Here is a 14,238-nt window from a genome sequence, read left to right on the forward strand (position 1 = left end):
GGAAAGATAGTCTGAAAATCAGGAGCATCTTTTCTACAGTAACACATAAAGTCTCGTGAACCAGTTTTGGAGCAAGAACCAAAGTTCTGTTTGAAATTGCAAAATGAGATTAGACTAAATGCCGGGAAATGGAGGCAAGGAGAATTCTCTTATGGCTCTCTGTAATTCTACATTTACATGTGCATAGAAAGCTGCATTTCTTGGTGAATGATGTTACACGAGTAGGGAACAGTCCTGAAGGAACTGAGTGGCTGTAGTTCTTCCTCACAAATAGTGGTGGGTTGGTTCTTCAGAACTGTCTTGATTTCCTAGCCAAGGCTCCATACATTCACCAGAGTGTTGCATTTGCCTGAATAATGATGCAGAGCTTTATCTGAAAGATATTTTGAATAGTGCAGATATATGGTAATGAATGCTTGAAAAAATCAAGTTTTTTCCTCTTTATTTTATCTTTTTGTCAGGTTGGAGGCTATATTGTGCCATTCTTAGAAGGATGCTGCAAAACATGTAAGTGATTATTGACAATTCCTGCCCCACAAGTCCCTCTGATTTGTTGCCTTTTAAATAAAGTGGATTACTTCCTACATAAAAGCTTCATTCACATCTCAAAGGCTGTGCTTCTCCTGGTTTCACTTATGTAAATAATTCTGAAAGCAGTGGAGTTAAATCAAAGGAAAACACTTCAATGCTGAAAAATTTACTCCCTGATCACTGATAGTGATTGTAGCTGGTCAGGCCACTGAAATTCCTACCTCGAGTATTTTGCAGTTCTCGTGTAAAACTCCTCAAAATTTTAGGAACTGAATTTAGTATAATAAGGTACTGTGTTTTAGAAGGCACCTTAAAACCATGCTTCGTCTACATTAATATCTTTGTATTTAGTAAAAATGAACATGGATCTATGTGTTTTGTAAGTTAATTTTGTAAATAATAAATACAGTAATTAATAGACATAGTTCTGAATCCTTCAGGCAGTATCTTTTAAAAGATCTTGCAACTTAAAAATCCCCCCCCCCCTTACTTGATTATCTGTGAGAGCTAATTAAGGTTTTCTGGGGAAAAAAAACCACAGAATAAAAATTTGCTACAGAATAGGTTTGAAAGATACTATTTCTTAATAGAAATCAAGAAAATAGAAATCTTTTTTTTCTTAACACATTGGTACATAGCTGAAGCATTTTGGCTGATTTCATGAAGGACTTAGGCTGAAGTTGATAATTAGAAGCAACTGAAAAGGAGATTTTTGTACTGGGCAGTACAATAATATTTTAAAATGCAAAAATCTGACTTAATTTGCATAAGTGGCTGACATAGTGACCTGAAAGTGTGCCAGAGCGCTGGAGAAAAATGCAGGTATTTCCTGCTGGGTGGGATGGAACTTGCACAGCCATGACCACCTGGCAGGGTACCATGTGCACAGCTACTGCAGTGGGTTATGTGTTGCCAGCTGGGAGGTACCTTTTGGTGTTACTCATTGGTGTTACATTTTGTAGTTTGTTGAAACTGTGCAAGTTTTATCTGTTTGTTTGTTTGTTTGTTTGTTTCTCTGTTCCCACCATAAGGGAATGATAATACCTATTCAAGTTTTTTCCCCTCTGATGGACTTGTGTTTCAAGCACTTGTCCTAGTTCTGTGGCAAATTCTCCATAGGCTCTCTGAGATCAGTTTTTGGTTATCTGACATTGCCCTTCAATGCCCTAGCAGCCAAATAAACCAGCTCCTGAACTATTTAGTTAGACAGTTAAACATCCATTAAGCTACTTTTCATCAGGGCAGAAGATCTTGCTACTATGCTTAGAGAGGGATTATAACCACACTCTTTAATTTTTAAGGACAAAAGTAAGTTGTTAACCTGAGGCATACCTCACAAAGTAAAATTAAACCCTTGAAGAACCCAGTGGCTTCTGAGATGCATTTACAAGTACATTTCTAGAGTTCTGATTTCACACCTGTTTGTGCACGACACAGAACGTCTGTGAATCATGTAGTTCATTCTGACTACAAGCAAATCTACCATGAGAGCTGTCAGTCAGTTGTAATTGTGGGAGACATTTTATGAGAAGGATTATCAGCATTTTGTTTCTTCATAAGTACTTTGCCATTATAAACAACTGTGATTTTTGTTTTCAGTTTTAATTGGCTTTTGAAAATTTAGGAGCCTGGAGCTCCATCAAAACCTAGAGAGGAAATTACACTATTTCTTGTTGGTAGCCCCAAAGGACCCATTAAACTCGGGACACCAGATTGCCTCAGTTATACCAATGTAGATCAGATTCTTCCTGGTTTTCACATGAGATTTAGCAGTGGAAGTAATGCCTGGATGTGGCATTGTGAACCCTGCCTGAGCAGGGAAGCAGGACCAGATGACCTCCAGAGGTCTCTTCCAACCTCAGCCATTCTGTGATCCTGTAATATACAGACATTTTAAAGCTGATTTCTGTTTTCCAAAATCTAGTAACTCCCAAATGTGTTCATACTTCCAGAAATCCTCTGTAACATGTGCTCTGTTCAATGTGTAATATTCTTACCAGGTTCTTCAGTGTCAGTGCTCCTCCCATTCCTTGTTAGCCCAGTCACTCCTACAGCCTATGCTGGCTGTCACGCAGGTACCTTTTCCTGAACTAAGTAGGACCAACCCAAACAGCATCATTGTTGATTTCCAACAATGTACTCCCTGATAGGAGCACCAGACCTCACATTACCCAATAATTGCCAAAGCTGCAGTGTAGCACAGCTGCTCATGGTTGTTCAGAGTGGCTCCCATTTTGGTTTGTTTTATGCTTTGCACTGTGTGGGCGGTGCATTGTTGTCAGCCAACAATGTACTGTTGGTAGTAAGCACTTGCTTAGTCTTTAGCTTGCTGCATGTGTAAAATTGCGGTGTTTGAAAAGGTAAACTAATTCCATCATGTTTACAGTGCACTAGAACATAGAGGCTAATTGCTTTGCTTGTTAAAGCTTGTTATGTAAGCCACATTTTTGCAGATGATGTGTCGTACAGTTTTGCTTCCAGTGCCATGTACAGTAGAAGCAAGTAATTGCTTTCCCATCCATAGTTAGGACAGTATGCTGAATACAGCAAGCCTGTGTTTACTCCATGAAAATTGGAGATTATCTTTGTTCTTTTTCATAAAGCATGTTAATTCTTTGAATTGTAACATGGTATGAGCACACTTGTTTTGGCATTTATTTTGTGGAAACAACTCTCCAACTTTCTGTAATAGAAATTATGTTGACTGTAATTTTGTACACCGTGCTGAGTGATACATCCTACATTAAACTACACTTATGACTCTAGGACTATTAAATCAAAATCTGTATTTCTCTTTCATATTGTTGTTACTTTAAGTGACCACAGTGTTACGAGTCAACCCAAAAACCAAGCAAGGATTTTCAGCCATACAGATGGTGCAAAAGAATCTCATTATGTTATGACACACATAAAATGGTCCCATGTTTTGTAAGGTTCTCTGTAAAAATGTATTTTGTTGTAAAGCTCATTAAAAAAGCATTGGATACTGAAATACATGCATGGATACTAAAATACATGCATGGAAATACATTAACTATTTATTTTGTACAAGATATGATGTACTTTCACCATAGCCTGGATGAAGTCATAGTTACAGCTGCACTGAATTCTCCACCCTACACGCCATGCGTAATGTAAAAGAAGAAAGAACCATGAAAAGAACTGTGAAAAACATGAAATAATGGTGAGTTGGTGTTTTTTGAAAACAGTTTTTTTTTCTTCATTTCAATTTACTTTTTCCCTAAGCAAACAGTGACAGTCAAGCAGTAGCCAGGTGTTTCTGTCTGTAGGTTTTTATTTGTTTCCAAGAAGAGTTACTGCTGTCTTTTCTGTCATGTTGAAGAAAACTCTGCTGTGTCTAGAAACAGTACCAGGCATGTATAATTTTAAAAAAAAAAAGGTAAGACCCACCCCCCCCCCCCAAAAAAAATCCAAATAAAAAACCCAACCCAAACAACATTTAAAAACTGTTCCTCTGAGAAGCAGTGTTACTAGTTTGACAGTGATTAGAGCAGGGCACTGGACATTATGCATCAAGATGTACTTACAATTGTGTCCCAGTTCAGCACTGGGTATTGATCAAACCAATGAATCCTATATTGCCCTTGCTTTTCTGGTGCTAAAAGTATTCCCCTTTTGTCAACATCTTTGGATTTTTTGGCTCAAAGAAAATGCAGCTCTGTAAGTAGAGAGTCATTGGGGGCTGCATCATGGTGTGTGAAGTCTGGTGTGAAATAGTGGAAACTCTTCTAATGGAACGGGCTGTTCATTCTCTTACAGATCTGCGACATGATGTGGTTTCTTCAGCACAGGGAGGAGCATCCTCAGAAGATCCTGTTCTCTTACAACTGAGCTTTATACTGAACATCTTTGTTTTTCATCCAGTGTTTGGCATTTCCTTCTTAAATTAAATTTAACTCATTTAATGTCACGATTTCTTGTGATCTCTTTTATTTGATCCTTTCATGTGCCTTGTACATACTTCTATGAGAAAAATTGTGGCAATAATGTTAATGAAAATGAAAATAAAATGTTTCATATGCTCACTGGTATTCTTTGATTTAATAAAAACATACAGAAATGTAAAGCCCACTGAAGCCCTGTTCTTCATTGGATTCTACTATGTATTCTGTTATGTATTTATTTTAAATTTTGTTTATACCACTGGAACACAAGTGCTGCTATTAAAGATTGTTGTATTTATTTCATGGAAAATGCACTTTAATTTATTAACAAGTTTACATTTTGATAATGATACCATTTGCTATCATTAACAAGTTTAATTAATTAGCAAGTCCTCTCACAGGAGAGTTTGATCAATTTTACAAAAGTTTTGGAAAACAGTGGACTTACTCCTAATAGGCTTCTGAGTGAAGAGTAAACCTTTTATAGTTGTATTAAAGATAAAAAGATACCTTAACAAATGAAATAGTTTTAAAAGAGATTCAATGTACAGCTAATGTAATTGCACCAAAGTTTTGTATGTACAGTGAGGTATTGGGTATTATTTCATGTCTCTTGACCCCATAAAATGGTCAGGATTGTTCTTGTCTCTGAAATGTTAGAAATTTGAGCTGATATTTTTAAATCTATGCCCATTTTTCAGGTAAGGAAGATGGTAAATTCTGTAAGAAGGTGACTGTTAGGATGACCATCCGCAAGAACGACTGCAGGAGTAACACGCCGGTAAGTAAACAGTCATCGTGATTTCTTTCAATAGAAGAGAAGAAAATACGAGATACAAAAAGAGGGAAGAAAGGAAACTCAGATTCCACAGGGCCTTTGTCTCTGTGACAGAGATGGAGACAGAGGTTTCTGTATTCACAGAGCTGTTTTAATGCTTCCCTGCGTTCTCAGCAGTCGTCTTCTCAATAATAAAGAAAAGGAGGCTGTTACTTCTTTTTGTGAGCATTTAGGTGCGTGTTGGCTTAGTCTCATTTCACCCTATAATGCAATTATTATATGCAAATTAACTAATATAACTGAACCTTCCTCGATATTCCACAGTTAAAACAGCTGCAGATGTGTGTAATTTTTCATCTGCCCAGGGAACGTGTTTAAATGCCAACTTCATGAAGAAAGGAATCCTGGGTCCTGAAAGCTTTTTTTAGGCAGCAGCATGAGCACACTGTAAAATGTGAAGGAAGAATGAGGCACTATCTGTGTGTCTATCAAAGGATTTAGTGTTGGAGGACACCAGCTCTATCCTGCTGAGCAGTATGGCTGAGAGCAGCAGCAAGGGTGCAGACAGACGTCTCGTGTGAGATGTGTAAGAGCGCCTGGAAAAGCTGTAACAAAGAGAGTAGGGAAACAGCTGTAGCCTCTAAAATGACTCTGATAGTTCATTTAGTAGAGTAAGCTGTTGAGCAGCCAAGAAATTTATTCTCAGTGTTTCATTGAACAGAAACACAAACCTTGACTATTAAATTTGAAAAAAATTTTCAGTTTCTTAAGCCTATTTGTCTTACAGTCTATATTACACATTTGGTATCATTAGTAGTAGTTCCCCTTGGCTTTCCAAAAGATTGGTTCTTTTATTCCTCCTTGCTGATACCCAGTATAGCAACACTGCAGCAGTGTATCACTGAAATGAATACTGTAGAGCGTTGTGGAAAGAACATTTGGTGCTGTGTTCAAGCCAAGGTTGTTATGAATACTTTAAAATTCAAAACTGAAATTGTCTCTTTGTGTCTGTTAAGATGGTCAAAATCTGTTACTGAAATTGACAGAAAAGTCAATTTATTGACTTATCATTAATATTAATAATATAAAAATTGAGACCTGTCTGGGCAATGCACTTCAGGCGTTATTTCCAGATGTAGTGGTAATGCATAAAGGGCTAAAGGAAATACCTCCAAACTTTTCACTGCTTTGCCATTGGATTTGGGTGCCTAATACCTTCACAGTTTCTGGAGAGCCCCTAACTATCCTACCTGCTCCCATTTGCTAATTATTGTCTCTGTGTGTTGCCAGGTGAACATTGTTTCGTGTGATGGAAAGTGCCCGTCTGCCAGCATTTACAACTACAACATCAACACCTACGCCAGGTTCTGCAAGTGCTGCAGGGAGCTCGGGCTGCAGAGGAGGACTGTGCAGTTGTATTGCACCAGCAACTCAACCTGGGTCAGCTACTCCATCCAAGAGCCCACAGACTGTTCTTGCCAATGGTCTTAAAAAGCATGAAAGGAAAGAGAATAGCAAGCCCAGATGTTCACAGAATAATTTTATAATAGTTTATCTATTAAACATACAATAGCCAATCCCCTAAATTTCACCAGTTTGATGCACAAATACATTTGGACTCTCCTAAATTTCTGAAAAGTGGCTTTGCATCACTGGCATTGTGATTCCACTTAATTTTCATTCACAGGGATTGTTTTAAGGGTTCTTGGGATACGTGCCAACTTAAAAGGTGATTTACATTAGTGACATCTAAAGAGAAAGAACACCATGTGTTTTGTTCTGGGAGGCCAACCCACTCTTTGTCAAGCCCTCATTCCAGTTTTACATCATGGCCTGACTTACCTGGCAGCAGGTCACTATTTTGAATGCATTGTAATTGTGCAAATACATGTTGTGTCTGTTAAGAGAAGTTCTTTGGACAACATGAGAAGAATTTTCAGTTTAAATCATATTCCTGTTGCTAAGTAGAGCATGTGTAGGAAATGCAATTTAGGATTTATTTTTCTTTAATCAGGGAAACCTTATCGCTACTGATAACTGTATGTAATATTCCCTGGGAATAATTTTAATTTTTCTAGTGTTATTTCATATTGTAGTGAAAAGCATTATGTCAAGCATGTGTTTATGGAACAGATCAGCTGTATTTAGGCTATCTACATTAGTCATTAGTCACTTTGTCTTTCTGCTAAACGATATGACATAAACTGAAAATACACAGATTTAAAAAATAAAAAACATTTTATATTCCTTTGCATAGATATAACTTAAATGAAAACAGTGAACGAAATGAACCATACTTAAATTGTCTCTCTAGGAGAACGAGCATTGTTTAACACTAATTTTTAAAGATGTGCAAGTTCATTAGGAAAGAGAAAATGAGGATTATATATGTGCCTCAAAGAAAAACAAAATTGGAAGTCTTTGTCACCTGTATAGTAGATGCAACTTCTTATGGCAAGCGCTTGAAATTCAAAATGAACAATTGTAAGGTTTGAAATTTCAAAAGCAATTTTTAAAATGAAAATTTAAATTGTTTTTTGTAATGAACTAATTTTTTTCTTCTCCAAGCTAGTGTTACTATTCTGTTCTTCCTTAACAAATCCCACTGAGATAAGCAAAAACTCAGTAGCTTTTGTTTTGTAGATTAGAATTATAGATAGCATGCAGTGATACACTTGAGATCTGTAAGAGTAGATAGATCTCAGCATACCTTCTTTGAAAGCTGCTTGTCTGCAGTTAATCAAAAAAAAAGCGTTGTTAAAATCAATCATGTGAACATTTTTGATATTAATTTTGTATACTGTACATTTTATTCTTACAGTATCTAATAAACAACAGGAAGTCTTATTTTGTTACAATTAATTTTGCTATCATTGCTAAAGCAGCTTTCTGCCATGTGATGAAACACACTATATTTACCAATATTTTTCTTCAGTGGTGCATGTGGGTAATTTTAGGGTTTGCTGATATCACAAGTACTACATCAAGGAGGAAGACCTGCTTATGGATTTTTAAAAAGCTACATATTTTTCTGATTTCATCACAGTTCACTTCCATCCTCAGAAATGCGAAATTCCTCTATATAATTTTATTCAAAACAAAAATTGGAAAACATTTGTTCATCAAAGTGTAGCAACACAACTCTGACACTGTCAGAATGTCCTGGAAAAACAGGGGAGAAAGAGGGTAAATTTCTGCACATTCCCTTTCCACATTTTTTCTGAGCTAACCCTCAGTTTGACTGCAATGTGTAGACTGTGTTTTGAGTAATTGTTGTGTAGAGATGATCATTCTTCAGCACCTAGGGCCAAATGTGTCTTCAGGCTGTACCTGTTGTTGGTGCAGTCCCTACTCACTTTGCGGAACATGTTCCTTGTTCAAAGCTGTCTTTAAATAGCAAGAAAGAACAGAATTTGGGAGAAGTGCATCCTTTGGAAATCCAGGGGGGAAAAAAATGCGGTTTACAGGGTACTGAGCAGAGTTAAATCCTCAATGTGCTTACAATTCATGCTTTGGCATTTTCAAAGGAGAAGTTCAGCTTTCTTTAGTTTACCAGCTGGCAGATGCCATCCTAGAGGGCAGGAATTAATAAGGGATGTTCTTTTGCTCTCAACCAAGATGGTATTTGCTGTGAAGCACCAAACACCACTGTGAGGGACAGACTAGAGCAGGAATTGGGCCTCCCTCCACTGCAGCATGGTCCTTCCACTTGCCATTTGAGCAGTGAGCTCATTGTTCCTTGCAGCTCAAGGCACTAACTCTGACAAGCAATCGAGACACAGACTTTCAACTCTTGGTTGAAGAGAAAAGTTCGTGCAGGCAGTAAGAGTAGAAAGCTTACAATAGTGTGTCTGGTAACCATAATCAAACACTGCTGGTGCTGCTACTTTAGCAGTAAAATAATAAACAGTGTGCTAAGCCCCTACTTCTGCTTTTGCAAACATTAAGCTTATGCTGGGAGAAACAAGAGGAAAGATTCAAACTGCCTCTGGCTTGGCAGGGGAAGCTAGAGTGTTCCTGCCTCTGTGTTAAATTCCTTCATGTGTTCTCAGCCTATCAGTGGTTGTTCAAAGCCACCCAGGCCCTTCCTGTGTATTTACCTTACACTGCATTTGCACACAGCAGCTCAGGTGGAAAAAGATGTGCCTTATTTGTACTTCCACATCTTTGGAAACCAAAAGGACCTCAATGTGAGTTTCATCTGGCCCTTCCATGCTGGAGTAACTTGGGCTGTAACAATGACTGAGTCCTAAAACAATTTTATTTTCCTTTTATTAAGTCCTTTGCTTGAAACTGACCTGATAGAAAATGAGGCTTCTTAACACTTTGCAAATCTCAGAACTTTGCTCCATCCCTGATAACCCCGTTCCCCTCACATGTATTTGCATGCGTGGAATTTCTTCACAAATTTGATTCCTAATGTAGGGAGAGAAACATCACAGGCTTGTGTTTCATTAAATCTAGGAATTAAAATATTTCTAATGCTAGGTGGTTTTCCATCTTTGACTAAAATGTTTCGTATTTGGGTATGGAAACATTGGATGGTTGTTACAGTGCTGATTGCTCATTTTTGTCTCTTTAAAAAACACTTTATAAGCATTACCTTGAGCAAGCTTACCCAGCCTTGATTCACAAGAAAATATGAGAGATTTGGCAGCTGGACTCTTGAATATTACACATATTGGCCCTTGAGAAAGGCCTTTAGAAGGAAATGTAATGATATCAATTGTGTTTTCTAAATGCTCACTCTCTGGGTTATAGGTACATGATCTGAACTCAGGATAATGGCCTCTTGAGTCTCTAATGGCCTCTCTTCCTCCAATTAGTGATAGTGCTGCCTGGTGGTTTGGTAAATTGAGATATTGGCATCTGCTGGGCTGCAGTTTAACGTGAACTATTAGTCACAAGTTAGAAAGCTCACACCCCTTCAGACAGCTCTCAAGTATGCAGCCCATGAAGTCAGACCAAAATTATTCAAAAAATGTTGCCCTCACTCTTATCTCTGCCCACACCATCATCTCTCTCCCCCGTACAAGTGGCTAGCTATGAATAATTAAAACGAGGTAACAGCTGCTATGCAGATGGTGGTTTTTTTGAAAAATCCCCTCTTAGCGTGATGAAGACATCTAACCTCTTTAGAAATAGTACCTGACAGACTGCCATCCCCTCAGATCTGCTTTCTGTGTGGACTTCTGACCAAGGCTTTGATCATGTCAGTTCACATCAGCTGTTTATAAGAGAGATATCTGAATTAACTCAGGTGTCCAGGCTTCATCCGTCACCAAAGGAAGCTGCATCCAGAGAGTGACTCAACCCATCCTAAAATAAGTGTCTAAGATTGATACGGTGATTTATCTTCTGGATGTATCATCTTTCCTTTTCACTGTGGAGAGAACCTGGATGGTAAAATATGGTTAGGTACCTCACTTTTGTACTACTAAAATTAGTTTAACTTAAAAAGTTGGAATTAAATTAATTTTTAATGGTTAAAGATATCTCAACAGGCTCAAAAATCAGCTAGGCTGATTATTGGACTTACCTGACCATCTCATATGAGATAAGGTGATATTTGGTTTGCATGAAGCTGAATGGAGTTTCATTTGTCTCATTTAGTCTTTCCTGTATGTTTCAAAGTATACTTCTTTGTATGACATCTATAAAACTATCCCTGTATCTCCAGAGCTGAAGACAGACATCGTCATCAGCCAAACCTTCATGATGGAAAAACACAGCTGAATTTGCAAAGATGTCATGTGTTTATTTCCATGACAATTAGCTGGAAAAGATCTATAAGGTGAGTGAATTTTAACATATTTCTGGTTTATAGACCTTTCATTGTGTAGATGCTGGCTTGAGATCTGCAGGTGATTTGTGATCTTGCTTTCTAAGCTTTTGGCTTCCAAGAAGTTTAAGGTAATGTCATTCTTCAGAAAATTGTGAAAACCCTCTAGGAAATACAAATAAATACTTATTGTATCTACTTGGCACAACTTTGAATTGGAAAAAAAGCCAACAAAACACTTTTGGTTAAAATCCCTAAAATGTTAAAAATGGTTTTCTGGAAGCTTTGTTATTTTCAAATGTTTAGTTGACATACCAATATCTTAGATCCTCACTCTTACCCTTTTCATTTGTGCTCTGGAAGAGGGGTAAAGAGGAGATGAGGGACCATGTTTTCAATGAAAACATTTTGATGTTTTTCTCTTCACATAGGACTGGCAAGTCCAATTACCATGAAGTTGTTACACAGAGAAAAGTGGGAATCAGTACCAAAGGGAGCCTATTGTGATTTTCAGCAGTAGAGGTGGGGAGAAAGTCCCTCCCTTGATACTGAAGGAAAATTGAAATGTTCTGTGTTTACTGGTGGAAATGGCTTTGAGTGCAGCCCTTGAGTAGGATTACTGCAGGTAACAGTAGTTTCTCTCCTAGCTTATTCATGTGTCGTAGGGATAAAGGAGGAGTGTGGAACTTTCAGGTAGCTCTAATAATGGGATTCTTATAATTACCGATAATTGACATGAAATGAAAGAAAATATAACCTAGTGCCCTATAAATGCTGTACTTAAGCTGATCTCTGGAAGGAAATTTACAGCATTTGCACATTTTTTTGTTGGCTCCATGACTGGAGCACAGGGAGGAGGGAAGATATCATTTTTAGGCTTTGGATTTGGCCATATTGTAGCACTTCCAAATCTTCTGTCAACACTGGCATGATGTTGCATTCATTAAAAAATGCACAACCTTTTAAAATATCCATCTGTTATATAAATAAAAATAATGTAGCCCTATATTTTTAAGGTATGCTAATCCTGCATGGCCATGGTCTAATTATCAAATGATTTCATGCTACCCTGGTGGCAGGCAACATCCAGACTACTGAACACTTGCTATGGATCTCTCATTAAATCCCTCTTGCACAGTTTCATTCATAAATTTACCATGGCTTTTAAAACAAAATAGTTTGATGCTTATACAGCAATATCAAGTAAGAGCAGTGTGTTTCCAGAATGCAGCAACATTTTTCAGATGCTCCGCTTCATGCATGACTGAGTAATGGGTGGCAAACTCTGTTATTGTTGCCTTTTACCTTGAGTGGAAGCCTTGCTGCTGGTGGGGAGTGAGTGGTGGTTGTGCCCAAAGATGATGTGGATGTGCTCTGGGTGTCACCTTTGTGGAGCTGGGATATTCTATTCTCTGCACCAACCTTCATTTTGATAATAGGTGCCCTAAGCTGGGTATCAGCATTCCTGATCCACGCCCTGCTCCATTCTGGCCACACTGGAGCTAGTGCAGAGGTGCTGGGATGCTCATGGCTCTTGCCTTTTCTGATGTCCCTCCAGCACCACCCTGTGTCTCCTCCCTAGTGAAATACGGTGCCTTATGGAGCTTTGGAAACATGTCATGTTAATCATGGAGAGCCAAAAGGCAGAGAAAATTGTAGGTTTCTTTGTTATGTTGTTAATTTAGCTTTGGAAAGGCCTGGAAATTACTTGGTGGAAGTGGGTAGTGGAAGTGTTTGCTTGTTTCCACATGACGATTTTTAACTTTTGAATTCAGTGCAAATGGCTTATTCCCAAGTGACCATATGATTAACAGTGGAATTATGGAAACAGAATTAAGGTATTTGTGCAGATTTACCTTAGACTGCAATTTACCCTAAACAGTTCCATGCCATCTGTGCCAACTTAGTGCCATCTACTCTTTTACAAGACAGGTTTTGCAGCTTAAAAAGAAATCTTCCTTCTGTCTTGTGACTTGGAGTACTCTGGTATTACCATATCACTTCCTCTGGGCTTGCACCACCCCTCATTGCGTATGTGTCCCATAGATCTATTTCTCTTGATCTCTCAAAGCACTCCTGGGGTGGAAATAAATGGAATTGTTTCTACCTCTGTGAAGGCTGGTAGAGAGCCAGGTAGCTGGACACGAGTCATGGTGGTGACAAAGAAGAACCTGTGACCCACTGAGGATAGATCAAAGCGCCCTCAGCAAATTTGCAGATGACATCAAGCTGAGCAGTGTGGTTGACACCCCTGAAGGACAGGAGGCTGTCCAGAGGGACCTGGACAAGCTTGAGAAGTGGGCCATGGAAATCTCATGAGGTTTAACAAGACTGAGTGCTGATGCTGCACCTGGGTCAGGGCAACCTTGATAGCAACAAGGGCTGGGGATGAACAGATGGAAAGCAGCCCTCCTGAGAAGGACTTGGGGGGGTGGATGAGAGGCTGGACATGATCCAGCCATGTGCACTGGCAGCCCAGAAAGCCAAATGTGTCCTAGGCTGCATGCAGGGCACTGTGGGCAGCAGGGGAGGGAGGGGATTCTGTCCCTCTGCTCCACTCTGGTGAGACCCCACCTGCAGTGCTGCATCCAGCTCTGGGGTCCCCAGCACAGGAAGGGCATGGAGCTGCTAGAGTGAGTCCAGAGGAGGCCACCAAGGTGATCAGAGGGCTGGAGCAGATCTTCTACAAGTAAAGGCTGAAAGAATTTGGTTTGTTCAGCCTGGGAAAGAGACAGCGCTGGGGTGACCTAATTGTGATCTTCCAGTACCTGAAAGGAGCCTACAGAGCAGATGGAGAGGGACAAGAGCATGTAGTGGCAGGACAAGGGGTAATGGCTTCAAACTGAAAGAGAGTAAGTTTAGATCAGATATTAGAAACTCTTTCCTGTGACGGTGGTGAGGCACTGGCACAGGTTGCCCAGAGAAATTGTGGATGACCCATCCTTGAAAGTATTCAAGGCCAGGTGGGATGGGGCTCTGAGCAACCTGGTCTAGTGAAAGGTGTTCCTGCCCATGGCAGGGAGGTTGGAATGAGATGATCCCTTCCAACCCAAACCATTCTGTGATTCTGTGGTTCACTGATGGTAGCAAACAGCACCAGTGTTCAGGTAGCTGGGGGCTGCCTGGGAAGGGGAGCACAGGGAGAGAGGCCTTGTGATTGTGAGTTTGGATTAATTTCCTACCCTTGCTGCATTTTTTTCCCTTGCCTGATGAAAGGTTTGCCACTTCCAGTACTTCATATT

The 14,238-nt window shown here is 39.2% G+C and overlaps 1 protein-coding gene across 1 annotated transcript in view; it reads left to right on the forward strand.

Moving 5' to 3' along the window:
* OTOG (otogelin) overlaps window positions 1-8,046 on the forward strand; it is a 95,201-nt gene extending 87,155 nt beyond the window's left edge. The window contains exons 54-56 of the mRNA XM_069016876.1: window positions 462-507; window positions 5,138-5,217; window positions 6,505-8,046. Coding sequence (XP_068872977.1) covers window positions 462-507; window positions 5,138-5,217; window positions 6,505-6,705 — 327 coding nt within the window. The 3' untranslated portion in view covers window positions 6,706-8,046. The remainder of the gene's footprint in view (window positions 1-461; window positions 508-5,137; window positions 5,218-6,504) is intronic.
* The last annotated feature ends 6,192 nt before the right edge of the window (window positions 8,047-14,238 follow it).

Source organism: Aphelocoma coerulescens, chromosome 5 (genome assembly GCF_041296385.1).
Source record: "Aphelocoma coerulescens isolate FSJ_1873_10779 chromosome 5, UR_Acoe_1.0, whole genome shotgun sequence".
Lineage (NCBI taxonomy): Eukaryota > Metazoa > Chordata > Aves > Passeriformes > Corvidae > Aphelocoma > Aphelocoma coerulescens.